This window comes from Nothobranchius furzeri, chromosome 18 (assembly GCF_043380555.1).
Source record: "Nothobranchius furzeri strain GRZ-AD chromosome 18, NfurGRZ-RIMD1, whole genome shotgun sequence".
In the NCBI taxonomy this organism is placed as follows: Eukaryota; Metazoa; Chordata; class Actinopteri; order Cyprinodontiformes; family Nothobranchiidae; genus Nothobranchius; species Nothobranchius furzeri.
Window position 1 is genome coordinate 5,756,071 of NC_091758.1, and position 20,325 is coordinate 5,776,395.

The window sequence follows — 20,325 nt, forward strand, 5'->3', positions numbered from 1 at the left end:
CTGTTATTGTTAAGCCTTATTTTGCCGTTCAGAAACGAACACTTGGTTAATAAACCCTTTTGTTTTTTTACTCTCACCACCTCGTTATTTACACACACACACACACACACACACACACACACACACACACACACACACACACACACACACACACACACACACACACACACACACACACACACACTCCTCCACCTATTTTTCTGTGTTAGTCCCCTCATCCTCCTAGACGTTCAGGAAGGGATGTAACACAGACACGTGAAAAGAGAGTTACAGTAGTCTAAGAGTGAGGAGATGAAGGTGTGGAGAACTGTCTCAAGTTCAGAGCGGGACAGAATGGGACTCAGCTTAGCAATGTTCCTGAGATGGAAGAAGGAAGAGCGAACAAGAGAAGTGACATGTGTCAGACTCGTCGGCTGGATAAGGGAGTTGAGCTGTAGCGAGCGTGGCTTACAGACGCGGAAGTGCAAGCATCGGCGATACACCGGCTCGCGGTTTGATCTAGGAATTCCCCAAGCGTCAATGAACTAATTAAACCAGCTCAGTGGTCTAGTGGTAGAGTGTCCGCCCTGAGACTGGGAGATCAGGGTTCGATTCCTGGTCGGGTCATACCAAAGACTTTGAAAAAATGGGACCCAGTGCCTCCCTGCTTGACACTCAGCATTAAGGGGTTGGATTGGGGGGTTAAACCACCAAATGGTTCCCGAGTGCGGCTGTGTCTGCAGCTCACCGCTCCCCCAGGGGATGGGTCAAATGCGGAGAACAAATTTCGCACACACATCAGTGTGTGTGACAACTAATGGGACTTTAACTTTAACTTTAAGTGACACTGAGATGCTGGGTTTTCCAGAGGTAAGTAATAGAGCTTACTGTGAGTAAACAGTTCATCGGATAGGTAGGTTGATAGGATACTCTGATCATGGATCTGAAGAAACGATGACTGAGTGGTGAGCTGGGGAGGCAACTTCCATATATAGTCGCAGTTAGTGACGTGGATGTGACATGGAGGGAATCCCCGCGAGGAGCATGCTGGGAGTTGTGGTCCAGGGTGGAGACCGGCTAGCTGGAAGAGGCTGGTTTGGGGACTTGGGCTCTGACAACATGATAATTAGAGCTGAGTATCGATTCATATTTCAAGAGTCCATTTGATTTCAATTCTCAAGAATTAGAATCAATTATCATGATTTGATTCAATCTGATCCGATATAATGGGTCAGCGAACTTTTCTTTTTTGCTATTACCTTAATTACATGACTATGTAGTTGAGTATAATATTAACAGTAATAACATTCAACAACAAATTATTGAAATATTGGCAAGTTAAAATGGCTGTATGGCCCAATCCTTCTCTCAGAATTGTGCTTTTTACAAACATGCTGCCAAGCAGAATTAGCAAACAGATCCTGGACAGCCGTCAGAGGAAGTGAGAAGTGTCAATAATTGCTTCAGGCGACTGCTATTGGAACGTGAACATAGAGCATTATTAAAAATAACACATTAAGAATTCATTCAAAAGCTGTAGCTGCACACACGCACATTTATTTTTTGATACTTATATTGGCCTCACTCAAGACTTGAGCAATTTTTTTTAATATTCAATAATATTCAGCAATGCTCAAGCAGATTTTTTTAGGCTTGGACATCTTCAGGTTTGACCTTCCCTTGTGGCATTATTATGTGGCACACTTTGACTTCCATACAATGCGTCTGCCATTTTTTATGGCCTTTTTTTTTTACATTCCCGCTACGTCTGTCATCATTAGCAGTATTTTTACTATCCTTTCTGAATCCACCATGTCCTGAACACGGTGAGAAAGCTTTAGAGTTGGCGTGTGGAACGTTGTAGCACCATTAGTCTTACTTTCTTCATGTGCAGCACCGACTCTGTTGCTCTGTTCTCAGCAGCAGCACTGCAGGTGCTCTCCATGTCCAAAATGTGCTCTTAGTCAACTTAAAGTTGCACACATTTTCCCGCTGTTTTCTTTCATGAATCCCAAAGTTTGCATGGAAAGTTACTTATGCAGTTTTCCAACCCTGTTTTGTGCGTAAGCAAGATTTATAAATGAGACCCCTGGTCCTGACAGGCCTACCCAGTCTCTCAACCTCTCCAGTAGCAGGTGATGGTCAACAGTGTCAAAGGCTGCAGTCAGGTCCAGCAGGACCAGAACAGAACAGTCCCCTACATCACTGTGAGTCATAAGGTCCTTAGAGACCCTAAGAAGAGCTGTTTCAGTAGAATGAGCTCTACGAAAACCTGACTGGAAGCTATCATAGATGTTCTGTTCATCAAGAGCAGCTGTGAGTTGTTTAGCCATACACTAGATCGTTCGCAAGTTATGTAGACTGATATGCTTCACACCATAACACAGAACGTATTCCAACATGTTCAGTCTTTTGTGAAAATAGCAATATCAATAAATCCATCTGGGCATGGCCTCACTCTGACTCTTGTTTCTCCAAACTGAGATCTTTATGACTTCTGTCTGCTGCAGGTGAGATTCAAAGTCATCATAAGCTCTCCATAGAAACTTTTTTCAAGCTTTGTTTACAACATGAGAATCTGATGTTGAGTCTCCATGCCAAAAAAATTCCAGTCAGTCCCGTTCATAAAAACAATAATAAAGTTTTACTTTGAAACATTCTGTAGAATTTCCTTTAATCCACGAGGAGGAAGATTTTAGCTTTTTAATGACAGGTTTTATAACAAGACTAAAAGTCACAGAAAATAAGACTCTCAAAACGCATTAATGCATTTTCACAACATACTAGTTGAAGACATTGTGTTTTTGGGTCACTATTACCTCATGTTGACATCTCACTTCAAGCATGAAAGGCTTATCAAGCACCATCACACTGGTGATCTTCTCAGTCCCTACACCCCCAGCAGGTCCTTGAGGTCCAGTGACCAAAGCCTGGTTGTGCAGCGCACCAGGCTAAAGACCACAGATCATTTGCTGCTGTGGCCCCCAGACTCTGGACCTCTCTCCCCCTGAGCCTGAGATCAGTGGACTCAGTGGTCTCCTTTAACCCTTTGATGCATAATGGTCACTACAGTGGACAGGTACTCAAAATTGTTATTTATTTGTTTTTGCTATTAAGCACAGCTGTTGAAGACTTTATTGCATTTGAGCCCCTCCATTTGGACTTCAGTAAGTCAAGCCAACATATTTCATGTTCAGAATGCACGCTGTCCACTGAGGTGGACATGTAATAAATTATTTATAAATTATTAAATGTTATAAAAAATGTTTGTTGAAATTTGTTTCATTCACACCTAAAGATGAATGAAAAAAAAGTTTAAAAATCATGTTTGACGATTTCATAATTCATGCATCAAAGGGTTAAAAAGCAGCTGAAACTCACCTGTTCAGGCTGGTTTTGGTGTGACCTTCATCACCACCCTCTCCTTATTCTGTTCTTATTTCACCTTTCCCGGTATCCATTGATTTCCCTCTTTCCTATTCATTTTCTCTCTCCCTTTCCTTCCTTTTTTATTTTCTCCTTTTAGACACATTTAATGATCATTTTTAAAATCTTTTTATACTTTAATTTTTTTGTTCTTGTTTTCTTGAATCACCTCATGATTTTTATCTTGAGAGGCGCTATATAAAATGTCTTCTTCTAGTGCTAAAGTGATGCATTTGTGGTAGAATATCACTTCACCTCATGCTACATTTGTATTTAGGATTGGGATTAGAAAGGGGAGCCCTAACTGGAGCCCGTGGACCAATTTGGTCCCCTACAATTGGCCTGCCCCTGCCTATAGAGTTGCCAAGACATAGAATTGTACCCAGATTATACATGAGCATTACCACAGAGTCATCTATGGTTTTATTGTTTAGTCACAAATTATGCTCAACTTAATGAATATATACAGGCTGCATATACTGTAGCCCTTGGTCGTGGTGCAATATTTGACATATCACAAACTAAGATAACAATTTAAATACAGGCTACTGCAAGGGACAATAAGAGTAAATTTGTGCACACATGTACATTTGCCCACATTTGAAGACCACATGTAGTCATATTTTATCAATTTATGCAATTTCCCATGAACCTTTGCTGCTGCACTAGACCCTAGACCGGACTGGATCAACTGTCCTCCAAGTTGGCGGGTCACCACTCTGCCTGCTAGCTTAAACAGCTACTATTACCATGGAGTGGCATCGTCAGTGGCACACAAACAAAAGATATTTTAAAAAATGCTTGGAGGAAGAACATTTTTTTATGGATATTAACACTAAAGCGATCTGCCTTATTTGTAACCAGTCTGTTCCTGTACTAAAGGAATATAATATCCGACGTCACTACAAGATAAAGCATGCAGGATTTTCGCAACACAAAGGTGATGCGCGAAAGAAAAAGACAAGGGAGCTGCTGGCTAAACTTCGTTCTCAGCAAGAGACTCTTTCACGGCCCTCAACAGCACAGAACAGTGCGACACGGGCCAGCTATGAGATTTCTGCACTAATTGCCTGGACAGGGAGATCGTTTTCAACTGGGGAATTCCTTAAGAATCAGAAATCAGAAAATTTTTTAATTGCCATTGTCAGTGAACAAACAATTCACAAACTAGGAACTTGCTTCGGTACTAACGTGCTACATATAACATGAATAATATAATTAAAAAATAGAATAAAGTAGAATAAAATATAATAAACAAGCATAAAACTTTGCTCTAAAAATGGCGGGTAATGGTAACATGGCCGATAACGTGATGTTGTGTCGAGTACAGAAGACCAGCATGGTTGTGTGTTTATAAGCTGTTCACAAGTCTAACGGCAGATGGAAAGAAGCTGTTCTTATGGTGAGAGGTTCTGGTCTGGATGGACCGTAACCTCCTGCCCGAGGGAAGCGGCTCAAAAAGTCTGTGACCCGGGTGAGAAGGGTCAGCTGCTATCCGACCTGCACGCCCCCGAGTTCTGGAGACGTACAGGTCCTGGAGAGATGGAAGGCTGCAGCCAACCACCTTCTCAGCAGAGCGCATAATGCACTGCAGTCTGTGTTTGTCCCTCACCGTGGCTCCAGCGTACCACACAGCGATGGAGGAAGTGAGGATGGACTCAATGATGGCCGTGTAAAACTGCACCATCATCTGGGCCGGCAGCTTGGCCTTTTTCAACTGCCGCAGAAAGTACGTCCTCTGCTGGGCCTTTTTGATCAGGGAGCTGATGGATGGCTCCCACCTAAGGTCATGTGTGATGGTGGTTCCGAGGAAGCAGAAGGAGTCCACAGTGGTGACGGGGGTGTCCGTCAGGACGAGGGGGAGAGATGGGGCTGTGACTTTCCTGAAGTCCACAATCATCTCCACTGTCTTCTGAGCATTGAGCTCCAGGTTGTTGCTGCTGCTCCAGTACACCAGCCGTTCCACCTCCCTCCTGCAGGCGGACTCATCACCGTCAGAGATGAGCCCGATGAGGGTGGTGTCGTCCGCAAACTTGATCAGTTTAACCGAGTCATTGCTCGAGGTGCAGCAGTTTGTGTACAGGGAGAAGAGCAGAGGAGAAAGTACACAGCCCTGTGGAGATCCTGTGCTAATAGTCTTAGTGGTGGAAACATTCTTCCCCAGCCGCACGCACTGCCTTCAGTCAGTGATCCACCTGCAGGTGGAGTTGGGCACGTTGAGCATGGAGAGCTTGTCCTGGAGCAGAGCAGGGAGGATGGTGTTGAACGCAGAGCTGAAGTCCACAAACAGGATCCTAGCGTAGGTTCCCGGGGAGTCCAGGTGCTGCAGGATGAAGTGGAGGGCCAGGTTGATGGCGTCGTTTACAGACCTATTGGCTCTGTATGCAAACTGCAGAGGGTCCAGGAGGGGGGAGGTGAAGGACTTGAGATGAGGGAGGACCAGGCGCTCAAAAGACTTCATGGCTACAGACGTCATGTAATCATTCAGTCCAGTGATACGGGGTTTCTTAGGGACAGGGACAATGGTGGACAGCTTAAAGCAGGCTGGAACGTGGCAGGTCTCCAAGGAGATGGTAAAGATGTCCGTGAAGATTGGAGACAGTACCTCTGCACAGTGTCTCAGGGTAGCGGGGGAGACACCGTCCTGGCCCGGGGATTTCCGTGGGTTTTGCTTACGGAAAACCCTGAGCACTTCCTCTTCTGTCACTGAGAAGGTAATTGAGGGGGGGGGGGGGGGGGGGGGTCAGTGGGGACTGTTCTATTCACAGTGGTGAAGATGGTGGGGGAGGCATGCGACACCAGAGTGGCTGAAGAAACCTGTGCAGTGGGGGTGTGGGGGATGGGTGTTGCATTTCAAACCTTGCATAAAAGGAGTTAAGTTGTTCAGCCAGTTGCAGATCGTCAGCAGCATGTTGGGCCCTAGGCTTGTAGTTAGTGATTTGCCTGAGCTCTCTCCAGACAGAGGTGGTGCCATTGTTAGAAAACTGCTCCTTTAGTCGCTTGTTGTACAGAGATCTCTCCTTCTTCAGCTCTTTTGAGAACCTGTACTTAGCGCCCTTGTAGCTTTCTCTGTCCTCGGCTCTGTGGGCTGCTTCTTTCTCTCTCCTCAGCTGTCTCAGTCTGGGTGTGAACCAGGGCTTATCATTGTTAAAAATGACCCTGGTTTTTGTTGGAATAATGCTGTCCTCACAGAATTTTATGTATGACGTCACAGTGTCAGTCACAGTGTTGTAATTTTCTCCTGCTTGTTGTTGTGTTTACTGACGAAGTCACTCATGTGACTTCGTGGTCTGTCGGTGACAGCTGCTCCCCTGCTGCTTCGCGTCTCGTGGGAAGGGCCAAGCAGCAGCTTACGCGAGCTAGACGTGCTGCTGCAGTAACGTGCTGCTGACGGATCCCATGGAAACCCGGGGTTAGCGTGGACAGCTGCTTGAGTTTCAGTGCGACTCTGAGCTAAAGAATAAGTTCATGTCACTAAACCTGAAAGACTTCTACACACGTCTCATCAGAAAGGTACCCAGACATTAGGAAACATGCACAAGTCATGTTATCTTTGTTTGGCAGCACAAACATGTGTGAACAGACCTTTAGTGTGATGAACCTAACAAGTCCAGGCTCAGAATCACTCTGACTGACCCACACCCACAGGACATCCTCACCCTCTCAGTGAGTCAGCTGCAGCCTAATGTAGAAAAGCTGATAAATGCCAAAGAACAGCCTCATGTTTCTCATTAGTAGTGCCATTTTAACGTTGCTGTCCCTGTTGTTGTGTTACTGTTGGGCAGGCATTCTGATATTTTACACTACGAATGATTATAATTACAGACAGAAGTTCTATTTTTCTTTTCGAAATACCTATATGTGACATTTGTCATCTTTTGGTAAGTGTTCTTTACAGAAAAGTTAAATAAATATTGACTATACTTTACTACTATTTGTATTTCTTTTTTTTTCTTTCAAAAATGTTATTACATTTGGCCTGCAGCCGTCTAATAGATTTTCATTTTGGCCCTCTGAGGGAAAAAGTTTGGGCACCTCTGGATTAGAAGGTTACAAGAGAAGTAAGCCACCAAAGACATCAGTCAAGCAGCAGAGAGAGCTTCCAGGTGGTTATAGAACAAAAGGGGTTATCCATGGTTTAGTGTGCTGCTTACGGTTCGGGTTGTTCTGGGTAAGGTGCCCAGAACATTAGATGACCACGGGTTCTTCACTGACGATGTGGCCAAGTTGCCCATTTACTCAGGTACGGTATCTTTGCCCTGCTTGAGGAGTCAGCCAGTCCCCCTGTATAGTTCCTTTAACTGACCTGGTGCCCTCAGCTGACTGCCTAAAAAGTCATTCTTAGGTCTCTGCAACAACCAGTAGCTGGAGCGAATCTGAGAGTTCATGAATATCGCTCAGAACTCAATTGATTGTGTCTGATTGTTTCTGAATGTACTGTATTTATTTTTAATAACAAGTTTCTATTTTTCTTTGCAGCTGAGAGCTGTCAGCTGGTGGTGAGGGTGAAGGTCACCCCTGTGTGTGTGTGTGTGTGTGTGTGTGTGTGTGTGTGTGTGTGTGTGTGTGTGTGTGTGTGTGTGTGTGTGTGTGTGTGTGTGTGTGTGTGTGTGTGTGTGTGTGTGTTTCCCAGATGTTGTTGTCTAAGATAGCCTTTTAATTAGCCTCCCCACTGGTAAGCCTCAGCTGCTCCACACGACCATTTTTATTTTGCTTTTTAAAACCATTCAGCTTTCCTTACTGAACCTTTTGCACATGCTGGACCATCTCCTGTCTACTGTGACAAACCGACGGGCTGATTCAACATTTAAACACAGGAGCTGTTGGCTTAAACACATTTTAAAATGTTTTTGGTAAACTAGCCCTACCCTCTTACTGCCACACAATCTAAAACAGCTTTTGCTTTAAATAACATGAGATTTTAAAGTTACAAATTGGATTAAAAAGCTAAAAAAATATATGTAAAAATTAAATGAATGAAAAAACTCAGTTTCTTTGTTAGGATTGTTATCTTTGGACGCATAAAAAAAGAAAAACACCACACATCTTGGAAAGTCCCTGAATAGTTGGTGCCAGTTTTCCACCTAGAAACATACATCATTTTTACATAACTGACAACCAGACTAGCTCCTGTTAGCATTATTATCGTGTCCCTTTAAAGACTTCCACTCAAGGAGAAGTCACCATCGAGGATAATTGATGGATTCTTTATGTTTACTTGGAGCTCAGATTAACATCACTGAGAACACCGTTAGTGGTTCTGACTGTGGGACTGCCGGGGAGACCGCTGAAGCGACTACAGAAAGAAAATAAATGAGAGCTGGAGAAACAAACAAGACATAAAGCCATCAACTGAAGCTTCCCTGACTGCCAAAATAACTCCACCCCCACCCACACCTTTACTGGTGGAACTGGTGTCCCAGTGTGCTGGGGCAATGCTGAAAGATTTAGTCGGCATGAATAAATCTCTGTTTATCAGCAGAAAAACACAGAGACTGAGGAACTGTAATAGTCGTCTGAACACAGCACAGAGGTGTGTGTCTGAGCATGTACGAGCTAAAAGCTGGACAGGAGCAGAAACACACATCAGCCTGGCGGGGGTTGTTTCCTGTGTTCAGTGTGTCACTCATCCCTCACACCTGCTTGTCACACCAGCTGTTACTCATTCATCAGCCATCAACACCAAGACAATAACTCCTAGTTTACCAGATTCCACTGGGCTCCAGTCAGGTTTCTGCTCTCTGAGTTGTGTTAGTAGAGTTTTTCCAGCCCCTGTAAAAACTACATGAATCTGCAAAAACCTTTAATTTTCTCATTTAAATCTGGAAAATTTGAAACAGGAGTAACAAAAGAACAGTAAAACCGGACGTTTCTAAAAATGACGAAGTAAACGGTGAGTCAGCTACCATTTTGGATGGGGCCAGGATCAGGATGACATAGCGAACCTCGCAGCAGTTCTCCCCCCAGTTCTGTGGCCTCTCCAGACGGGTGATGCACACGTGACGCCTCTGGAGATGCTTCACGTTGCAGCTGGAAGGAAGAGGTTTTTCCAAATGTCAGTGCCTCGCCTCACCAGCATTTCCACAGATTAACCTCTTTCTGTGGAGCAACCATTAGTCGGCCATATGCATACACACAAGTCCACCAGGACACACACATACATAACTTGGTTTGAAACATTGGGTGATTTTTAAAATGCCACAAGAGTCAGTGAGAAACAGAGAAAAAGCAGCAATCCATACAAATGTGATGTTGACTGTGTCTTTGTGTCAGACTGAGCATTAGTTAACTTCCTCTTTTGCTCTTATCATAATTACTGTGAGGGAGAGAAAGTTAAGTGACTTGAATTTTAATGTGCTGTTTGGGACTAGATGCATGTGGTTCCTCCTACAATGACACCACCTTTACAACAAATTAATTTAAACATGTTCATCCCATTAAATCCATCATCCATCTAAAAAGTGCTTTTTAGGATCTCCAAGACCCTTGTCATTCATATGTTCATCATCATGTTTGACATCCTGTGGTCAAATGTGCTTACTACAGACCCGTTTTAAAGTTACTATCTCAGTCACAATTCATGAGTTTCATGGCTGTTGCCAGTCACGGATCAGCATCAGAAGTTTCCAGATGACATGCAAAGACAAGTCATACACAGCAAGTTAAATAGATAAATACATAGTCATATCTGGTGTTATTACTCTTGGGTGTTTTACTTTGCACTTACTATACTTATTACGGTAATATGGCTCCAGCATTACAGGATGTGTTGTTTTGCATCTTGCTGTTAGCTTGTTTTTAAAGTTCTGAATGACTCAAAGGAAATAAAAAGCACCTTTGACTCATCATTCACCTTATATAACACATTCCACTGTAACATTGAGTTGTTGGTAATAGAGAAAGTAGCTTGAGATATTTTTAGAGCTATGTTTTACTTCTAATTCACCATTAGCATTTGTTAGCTCAACATTAGCCTCTAGCCTGTTTCACCCGATGTTTGAGTAAAACCTTAAGATGCACTGACTTCTTAGAGGTACAAGTAATAACTTCTTGGTTGCTCCTGTTTACTGGCTTCTGTTTTATAACCAGCTCTGGAGCTTTTTGCCTGCCAGAATAGAGTTACAAATGCCGGCGCTGCAGTATTAGCTCGGTGCAGACTCTGCAACCCAACATGCTCACTGATTGTAAACAAAGACTACATTCCGCTTTTGTTTTTGTTGAAAGGATAAAAGTTGACAACCCCTCAGCCGGCTGGGAATGAAGTCTGTTTCAGTGTAACCTTCCTTCCAACATGACTGACACATTAGACTGTTTAGTGATTATTTGACTTTAGAATACCTATATGTTGCTCCTTTAATAGTCTGCTACAACATTGTAAAAACATTGTAGTTTTGTACTTTTACACATCAAATGAGAAATTAAATGATGGTGATTTTATTAAAACTTCAATTTCAAGACAAAACCATTAGTTTTATGTGCACACACGACCCTAAAGTCACACTTACAGGATGCAGAGCCAGGACTGCTGGTACTGGACCCCAGTGGCTGTGGCTGTCACACCCTGGATTGTCTCTGACAGCAGGTGGACTGTAGATCACAGATGGAGTTCAAGTTAGTTGTAGTTGACTTCACATAATCTTATTTTATGCTACAAATACCTGGGTTCATGCCTATATGGAGCTTCAGTGTCTGAAACTGAAATGTACACAAACACATTTATGCCCCCCATAACACAATTAGACTGACTGACATCATAAAGGCATCTAAAAATAAAAAGAGCCAATGGAAAGCAGAATATCTCTGCTGGTCTAGGTCTCAGCAGGATGTCTGCATCAGATGTGCGAGTCTGCCTTCTGCTACAGGCTGGGATTCCTGGCTGCACTGTGTGCAAATACCAGCCCATGACAGGCTGATGAGGATGTCCACTGGCCTCACATTTCATAATTCTGGCATCAAACCTCAGACACACAGAGCTCTGCTGCAGCCAGAAACAGGGACCCTCATTATAAATTCACATTAACAATGATGTTATGATAGAGATTTTTTTTAAAGCATACCCAAATATTCAGCATGCTTCATCTTAAGACATGCTCTTCCATCCACACGGCGAACCAGACGAGGTGAAAATATTTGGTATTGTAAGCAGCAGGGACAATCATTTCCACATCATTCTGATTTTCTATGTTGCTGATTTATTTTTTTTGTCTTTGTCTTTCTCTCCATCACTCCCCTTTTCTCTTCGTCTGCCATGCTGTCTCATCAATAAAGTAGCCTCCATTCATGCCAGAAAATGATGGGCGTCACCATGACAACAGTATCACAGTGCTCATAGAGCGAGCAAGGAGAGTAAAAAAAAGGTGGCTGGTGGAGATGAGAAGACAAGAAAGGGGAGAGAAAGAGCATATAGACAAAAGAATGAAAAGAGTGAAGACAAGGAAGAAAAATGAGTTTTAGAGGTGGGGGAAAAAACGGAGGGATTTAAAGAGGGAAACCCAGGGAGAAAATAAAAATAGGCTGCTGCTGCTGTTTGGATTGCTGGCTGTAATGCACATAACACACAAGCTTGCAATATAAAGCAGGACAACACCTGTCCCCCTCCAGCTCGGCTGTGTGACCCTCACCATGTAACCCTCATGTCCATGCTGTCTCTGGAGGAGCAGATTGGAGACAAGACCTCCTGAACTTAAAATGAACCAAAGCTTCCTCCCAGTTTCTCTTTAAGCTGAATTTAACATCAGTTTATCTTCATGAAACAAAAGAATAAAGTGTAACAAGAACTTCTATCTTCTCTCTCCTTTTAACTTCTCCGTGTCCATTGGCAGTTTTAAACAGGGGCCCACAGGGGCCTGGGCCCCTGTAGAACCGGCCCTGGCCCCTGTTATGGCCCGTGTGCTGAAGAGATCCGAATTTTTTTTCCCGCGCTGCTTCGGAGACGGGAACTAATGTGCTGCAGCGTTTCACACGGAGCCTTTAGAGCGCAGCACACTCTGTGGACAGAACTGTTTACCCGGTGGATTTTTGAATACAAGATTAAAAATAGTTTAAATGGGACCCGAAGAAATTCTTGAGCACAACTAACGGAAAAGACGCTAAGAGACGAAGGTAAGCAATACAGTTTATTTTCCTGACCTGAGTGTTTTGATCGTAGTCGCGCGTTTCTGTCATTTACTTTTAAGTTCCTAACTGAGTCTATCCACAGTTAATACTGATTAGTTTTTCCTTTGTAACATTAACTGTAAAATAAACATGAAGTTGCTGCATTTTAAGCCTTAGACACGTTGAGATTAGATCACAGTATTCATTTATCTATGACTTTCTCGCAGAACTGACTGGAAGCATCAGCGGCCATGAAAAGAAAAAGGGACATTTGGTCCTTTTTTACCGCTGTTAATAAAGAACAGCGTAGACAGAGAGAGGATGAAAGTCACGAGGGAGCTGAGAAGCAGGATAAAAGAGAGAAGGAGGAGTTGATTGGAGAGGAACCAGAGAGGTCAGAGGCTGTCCACCCTGAGAGTGAGGAGGAGGAAGATGTAGGCTGTGAGGGAGAGAGTGAGGAGCAAAAAGAGGGACATCTTCAGTCATGTGCACCGTGTACACTACCATCAGGTTTGTGGGTGTTGAACAACCCCTCTGTGATTGCAGCTCATATTGTGTGTAAATTGCATTTGAGGCATGCTGACTCTGGACCAAAATTTCTGTTGTTTATATTTAATAAATAGATAAAATAAGACTCAGAATTAACTAATTATGACTTTTATTCTCATGCTAACATTTATTTTCTTTCAGATATCAGCAAGTGCAAGGATGACTGTCACGGTGTGCCTCCATCTGCTGTGAGTTTGGTCAGCCCTGTGTTCACAGGTGGGCGTGGCACTCATCACAGCTGTTTGGAGTTCCGCTAATCGGAGCCTCAAGGATTTAAGGAGCGGTATGACTCAACTCCAGCGCTGGTTGATACTCTCATATGGGTAGCATCTAGCCTCGTAATCTGTCCTGGTTCCGTGTCCTGAGCTAATGAGTTTTCGTTCCTGTTCCAGTTTCCTGTCATGTACCACCTACCTTGCCTGGAGTTGTCTCTCGTCTCACCGCTTAAGGATCCTCTGGTCTTCGCTCTCCACGCCTGCCTGCCTGTCCACGCTCAGAACCGTCCTCACCGCTCCAGCCTCTCTCAGTTCGCCTCCACACAACTCCTGGTCTCAGACCGTAAGAACTCTCAGACACTCAGTCAGATTCTCCTGGTTCTCTGGTTCTGGCCTTGCTTACCTCTCCTCTTATCTTTTATAGATTCTGGTCCCGTCCCGTTCCTGTGTTTCAGACGCAGTGCCTTTAGTTCTAGTTTTGTTCGCTTATTCCTGTTCTAAAAATAAAACACTTATATTTTACTTACCGTTTTCTGTTGTGATTCTTCATGTCCTGGGTGAAACACATTACCCACAACATGACAGAATCAACCGGCCAAATGAACACCTCACGGAAGAGTCACTCCCCGCTGCTTTAACAAACACTCTAGCCCAGCATGAAGGTTCCATCCGTTCAGCCCTTGATCAGTTATCAGTCATGAATCGGCGTTTATTCCATCTTGACACATCATACGACAAGTTAGAGAAAGACTTACACCACCTCCTGCCGCTACTTCCGTAGCTTCGCCTCCAGCTTCACTTCCGGTCCAGCAACACGGGGTCAGTTTCCAGGTCACTGAATCACCTCAACCAGAAACTTTCTCTGGCGAACCAGGTAAATGCCGCTGTTTCTTATTACTATGCCATTTGGCTTTTGATAGATTGCCTGATACTTTTGTTAACGATACAGTAAAGATATCTTACATCATCGGATTATTGCGAGGCAAGGCTTTACAATGGGCTGAGGCAAGGAGCCGGCAAGCTAGTTTTTTACAAGGACCGCTTCCAACGTTCCTAGCCGAATTTAAACAGATCTTTGATCAGACCGAATCGCCAGCTGAAATAGCAAAGCAGGTATGGGGTCTCCAGCAGGGAAAGCAGTCAGTTTTAGAATTCACCATTGAATTTCGCACACTCGCATCCATTTCCACGTTAGATGAACCATCCCTTAGAGCCGCTTTTTCACAAGCACTTAACGATAAAATCAAGGATCAATTAGCGTTTTGCCAAGAACCGGAGAACCTTGAATCCCTGATCCAGCTAGCCGCCAATATTGAGAAACGTCTCAAAGAGAGACACAAGACACAGACTTTCAGACCACCCCCTGTTATCGGTTCACCGCAGCGTTTTCACCAACAACCCTCTTCTCCAGTGCACCATGAGGAATCTATGCAGATTGGGTGAGCAGAATTAACCCCTGAGGAGAAGGCTAGACGCCGTTCCCTAGGTCTCTGCCTGTACTGTGGCCAGTCGGGTCACTTGCTGCCAAGTTGTCCGGTTCGACCAAAACCCAGAGCCCATCAGTAGGACCGGGATTACTGATGGGTGGAATTCCTGGAACCCTTAATTCCCGGTGTAGTCTAACGTGTACAGCCTCCTTCCACCAACAGACTGTTTCTACCAGGCACTTGTGGACTCAGGGTGCGAGAGGAGCGTCTTGGATCAAGCTGTAGTAGAACAGCTCAACATCCCCACTATTCCTCTGTCTACCCCATCCGCGCTTCCTCGCTGGATGGTTGTTCCCTCACGACTATAACTCATCGCACTGTTCCCATAAACCTGCAAATCTCTGGTAACCACCATGAAACTCTGAGCTTTTACATTTTTCCCTCTCCTCAGTCGCCAGTTGTGCTGGGTCACGAGTGGTTGGTTCTACACAATCCACAAATCAAATGGAAAAGCGGGTTGGTGTCTGTTTGGAGTCCCCACTGTCTCTCTCACTGTCTCCTTTCACTAAGAACCGTCCTCTGGAACCACCTGATCTCACTGGAGTTCCTGCAGAATATCACAGCTTGCAACAGGTTTTCAGTAAGGACCGAGCATCCTCCCTACCTCCTCATTGCCCGTACGACTGTGGAATCGATCTAGTCCCGGAGGCCATTCTACCTACCAGTAAGCTTTACTCTCTGTCCAAACCCGAACAAGTCAGCATGTCCAACTACATTTCAGAGTCCCTAGCTTCCGGCATCATACGTCCATCCACTTCTCCCCTGGGTGCCTTTTTTTTTTTGTTTCTAAGAAAGATGGCTCACTCCATCCCTGCATTGACTACCATGGTTTAAATCTTATCACTATAAAGAATAAGTGCCTCCTACCTTTGCTATCATCCACATTCAAACCCGTAAATGATGCCTCCATATTCACAAAACTAGATCTGCGCGATGCCTATCACCTAGTCAGAATCCGAGAGGGAGATGAGTGGAAGACGGCTTTTAAAACGCCTCTAGGACACTTTGAGTATCTCGTGATGCCGTTTGGACTTACCAACACCCTGGCTGTATTTCAATCCTTGGTTGACTCTGTGCTGGGAGACTTCATTAACAAGTTTGTAACGGTCTACCTAGATGACATCCTCATATTCTCCAGAAACCTACCTGAACATCGCCAACATGTCCGTGCTGTGCTCCAACGCCTCCTCAAGAACCGTCTTTAGGTTAAGGGTGAGAAGTGTGAGTTTCACATCGCTTCCGTCAAGTTCCTCGGTTTTGTGTTGGAGAACGGAAAGTTGAGGACTGATCCTGACAAGATTGCTGCCGTCCAGACTTGGCCCTCACCTACCACACGTAAGCAGCTTCAGAGGTTCCTAGGTTTTGGTAATTTCTACCGCAGGTTCATTAAAGGTTACAGCCAGATAGCAGCACTTTTAACCTAACCCACCTCCACCAAGACACCGTTTTCCTGGACTAAAGAGGCATACCAAGCATTCCTGTCACTCAAGAATAGCTTTGCCCAAGCACCCATACTCACTCGCCCGGATTCTTCCCTTCCATTCACGCTAGAAGTGGACGCCTCGGACACTGGTGTTGGGGCAGTCTTGTCCCAAGTCTCTTCCTCTGATCAGTGCCTTCCTCCCTGCGCCTTCTATTCCCGTCGCCTTTCCCCAGCCGAGCAAAATTACGATGTGGGTGATCATGAACTGTTGGCGGTTAAAATGGCTTTGGAAGAATGGCGCCACTGGTTGGAGGGAGCAGAGCATCCAATAACCATCTGGACAGATCACAAGAACCTAGCTTACCTGAAGGAGGCTAAGAGACTGAATCCCCGCCAATCACGATGGTCCTTATTTTTCTCTAGATTTAACTTTATCATTTCTTACAGATCCGGTTCAAAGAATGTCAAACCTGATGCGCTCTCCCGACAGTATGCCTCCGACAGAGAGGTGGAACCCACCACCATCTTACCTGCCTCCTGTATAGTCGGTTCCATATCCTGGGACATTACCAACAAGGTCCTGGAAGCCCAGCAGCAGGAACCCGATCCAGGTACTGGCCCTCCTAATAAGATATATGTTCCCACTAAAACCGTGGTGCTCTTATACATTGGGCCCACACTGCCAGGTTCTCTATTCATCCAGGTCTTGGGAGGACCATCAGTTAAATCAGAAGGACATTCTGGTGGCCTTCCATGTACCGAGATGTGAAGGAGTACATCGCAGCCTGTCAGGTATGAGCCAGATTCAAGGCCAGTAATCAGCCTCCTCAAGGTCTCCTCCAGCCATTGCCTATTCCCCATCGTCCCTGGTCTCACATTGCTCTGGACTTTGTAACTGGTCTCCCCATATCTAAAGGATTCTCTGTCATTCTCACCATTGTCAACCGTTTTTCAAAAGCATGTCATCTGGTTCCACTTAAATCCAGTGTTGGGCAAGTTACCTCAAAACTGTAATGCATTATTTATTACTTGTTACCCTCATTTTAATGTAATTGATTACATTACAATATTACTGATTTAAAAATGTAAGGCATTACACTACTTTTGCATTACTTTCAGTTACTTTCACCAAAACAATTTCAATAGGAATTAGGTCATGTGATCAGAGGCGGTTTTACCATTAGGCATAGGTAGGCGGCCGCCTTGTGTTGGGGGGCCCCCTAGCCCTGACCGCCGGCACCCCTCTGTTAATGCCACAATATTCTTATTACCAACCTGTGGCCGCAGACGGGATTGGACATGCGCACTTCTCATTACCATAATTCCTGAACCGTTCAAGATATCATTAAAATTCCAAAAGTGCTGAAAAGATTAAAAATGGGGCTTTTTTGCATATACAATACATTACGGTAGCCACCGGGATTCCCTGTCTTGAGCGCACCGAATCACAACAAAGATTGAGAGACGTGCTGAGTTTGTCATCCAAAATGCTCCTTTTTATAACTTTTGAATGGCTGATCAGATCCAGGCAATTCCAACGGTTCCTAAAAGTACATAAAAGCAGCTTTCCAACGATCTATAGCATGAAGTAACCAGAGTTAGGGAAAATATCGCTACGAGGGGAAATCCTGCTGTACAGCCTGATTGAAACGGAGCGCAGTGCCGCGGTGAAAGCGGATGACGGAACGGGGAAGCTAATTAGCATAAAAACCAGCATGAAATTATGGAAATGCCTCAAAGAAAATCAACACGATCTATTAGGTGTCCCAGAAGGCTTGTATCTGAAGACAGTGACCACGAAGAAGGACAGATCTCGTGTGAACCAGGATATGAACGTTTGTTCAGTCTTTATTTTTTTATTTGAACAACCCTCAACTATTTGCTAATTGTAAGATTCAGCATCATTCCAGTATTATCTTTTTACAATAAATAATTATTTTTGCTAAAACAAATGTTTTTGGTATAGCAGTGCACGGTGTGCCAGAGAAGCACCCCATGGCAGTGGGAGGTACGCAGAGTGGGACTCTGCCTGCAGCTGGAAAGAAGCTGCTTCAAGGTCTACCACATCAAATAAAACGTCTGAAAGTTTACAAAAATAAATGGTCTTAAAAACTGCTACAAGACACCAAGGTTCAAACTTTTTTAAGAATAGATGCATTTCAGTTCAAAGTTTAAATTGTTTGCCCAGTAATTTTGAAGTTCCTGTTCAGTAATAACTGTAAAAAATTCAAATCCGTTTTTTGCTTTTTTCACATTTAAGCTGATTTTTTAAAGGCTTTAATAGAAATACATTCTAAATAGAAGAAGAAGAAGAAGAAAATATCATTTCTATAGCGCCTGTCAAGATAAAAATCACGAGGCGCTTCACAAAAACAAAAATATAAATATAAAAAAGCATTCAGAAAATGTTTAAAAATATATTTAAAATGAGCAAAAATAGGCAATTGGGATTTAAAAGAAAAATGTTAAGAAAGAGAGAGAGTGAACAGGAAAGAGGGAAATCAGTGGATCCTGAGGAAGGTGGAATAGGTGGGGAGAGCAGAATAAAGAGAGAGTGGTGAAGAAGGTCATACAAAAGCCAGCTTGAACAGGTGAGTTTTCAGCTGCTTTTTAAAGGAGACCACTGAGTCCACTGATCTCAGGCTCAGGGGGAGAGAGTTCCAGAGTCTGGGGGCCACAGCAGCAGATGATCTGTCACCTTTGACCTTTAGCCTGGTGCTGCACAACCAGTAGGCTTTGATCACTGGACCTCAGGGACCTGCTGGGGGTGTAGGGACTAAGAAGATCACCAATGTAAGATGGTGCTTGTCCATGTAAGGCCCTATAGACCAGAACCAGGATCTTGAAATGAACCCTGAAGTTGACTGGCAGCCAGTGAAGCTGGAGGAGAAGTGCCTTCACGTTTCTTTTCATGAAATGTTATAGTGGTTTGGAAATACAAACCATACACTGAAAGCTGAGGTTGTTCTGAAAAAAGGAGAGAGTTACACACACTTTGCACTTTTTATTACAATTTTACAGCCATAAGATTAAAAAAAATACCAGGCGGCCCTGTTATAATTATGGTCATAAGAGGGTTATTAAGACTGCGATGCACAAACAGGAAGTGATTGGTAGTCATTCCACTCCAATCCAGTTGGTGGCGGTAATGCACCAAACTGTTGTTTGCCAAGTGCCATAAGACCACAAATAAGAATAATAAGAGAGGCGGGAGCATTCGTAACAAACTCAAAGCGATAGTCAAAACATTAAGCATCAAATGGAGTTATCCTAGTGGCTCCAATAAGAGAAAGAAGCAGCATGCTTCATAAAAGCTTTTATCTTCACTTCTGAAAGTGACGTTGTTTCTTGATGTAAACATCAAAAGGAAGCAGAAAGGAAAGACAATGGAAAATGTTTAAAGGGAGGAAAACAGACCAAAATGGAAAAAAGAAAAAAATTAAGGCTAAAACACAGGAGCACTGACAGAAAAAAGAAAGCAGAGCAAATATTGAAAGCACTCAAAGGGAGGGAAATACAGGAAAAAAAGAGGATGACTAATAAAAAGGGAAAATAACTCATGTCAGAAGAGGGGAGAGTTTCGCAAATCCAGTTAAAGGTAAGATTGTCGAAAATTTAGTGTAAGGAGCCCCAAGTCTGTGTTAGCCTTGGGCCCCCAAATTGCTAAATCCGCCCCTGCATGTGATGCTCAGTGAACTCATGACACATCCAGAGGAAGGCGATGTGGTGTCTGAGCTATGATTGCTGTTAAAAACAGTCAGATATAATAACAGTGCTTTAAAATGATTGTTTATTAAATAAAAGCAACAACAATCTGTACTCTCAGCACGCTGCCATCTTAGATTACCTGAGCAGGATGTGAGGTGGTGGGGGCTCCAAGCCTATTTTGCCTTGGTCCCCAAATGCCTTGATACGGCCCTGGATGTGGGACTGACTTCTGGGGTGATCTGATTCTATCACATGTATAAATATTAAATGCTTATATATTATTGCTTTTCACTGGTAAACATGTGTGTTGGGGATAAATCTACCTACTTTTTTTCTTTTCAAGCACTTTGTTTTGTTTTCTTGATTTTATTTGAATAATTTCCGGCCCTTTCTCTCTCTAACCTTCCTGCATGCTGCATGTTTTCTCCGTCTTCCAGAAAAA

At 43.8% G+C, this 20,325-nt stretch overlaps 1 protein-coding gene across 7 annotated transcripts in view; it reads right to left on the reverse strand.

Moving 5' to 3' along the window:
* The window catches only part of slc4a11 (solute carrier family 4 member 11), a 337,506-nt gene that overhangs the window by 102,226 nt on the left and 214,955 nt on the right, over positions 1–20,325 (reverse strand). For all 7 annotated transcript variants that reach the window (XM_054741997.2, XM_054741995.2, XM_054742000.2 and 4 more), the window contains 2 exons: positions 10,911–10,992; positions 9,312–9,435 (listed from right to left, as the gene is read on the reverse strand). In XM_054741997.2, coding sequence (XP_054597972.2) covers positions 9,312–9,435; positions 10,911–10,992 — 206 coding nt within the window. The remainder of the gene's footprint in view (positions 1–9,311; positions 9,436–10,910; positions 10,993–20,325) is intronic.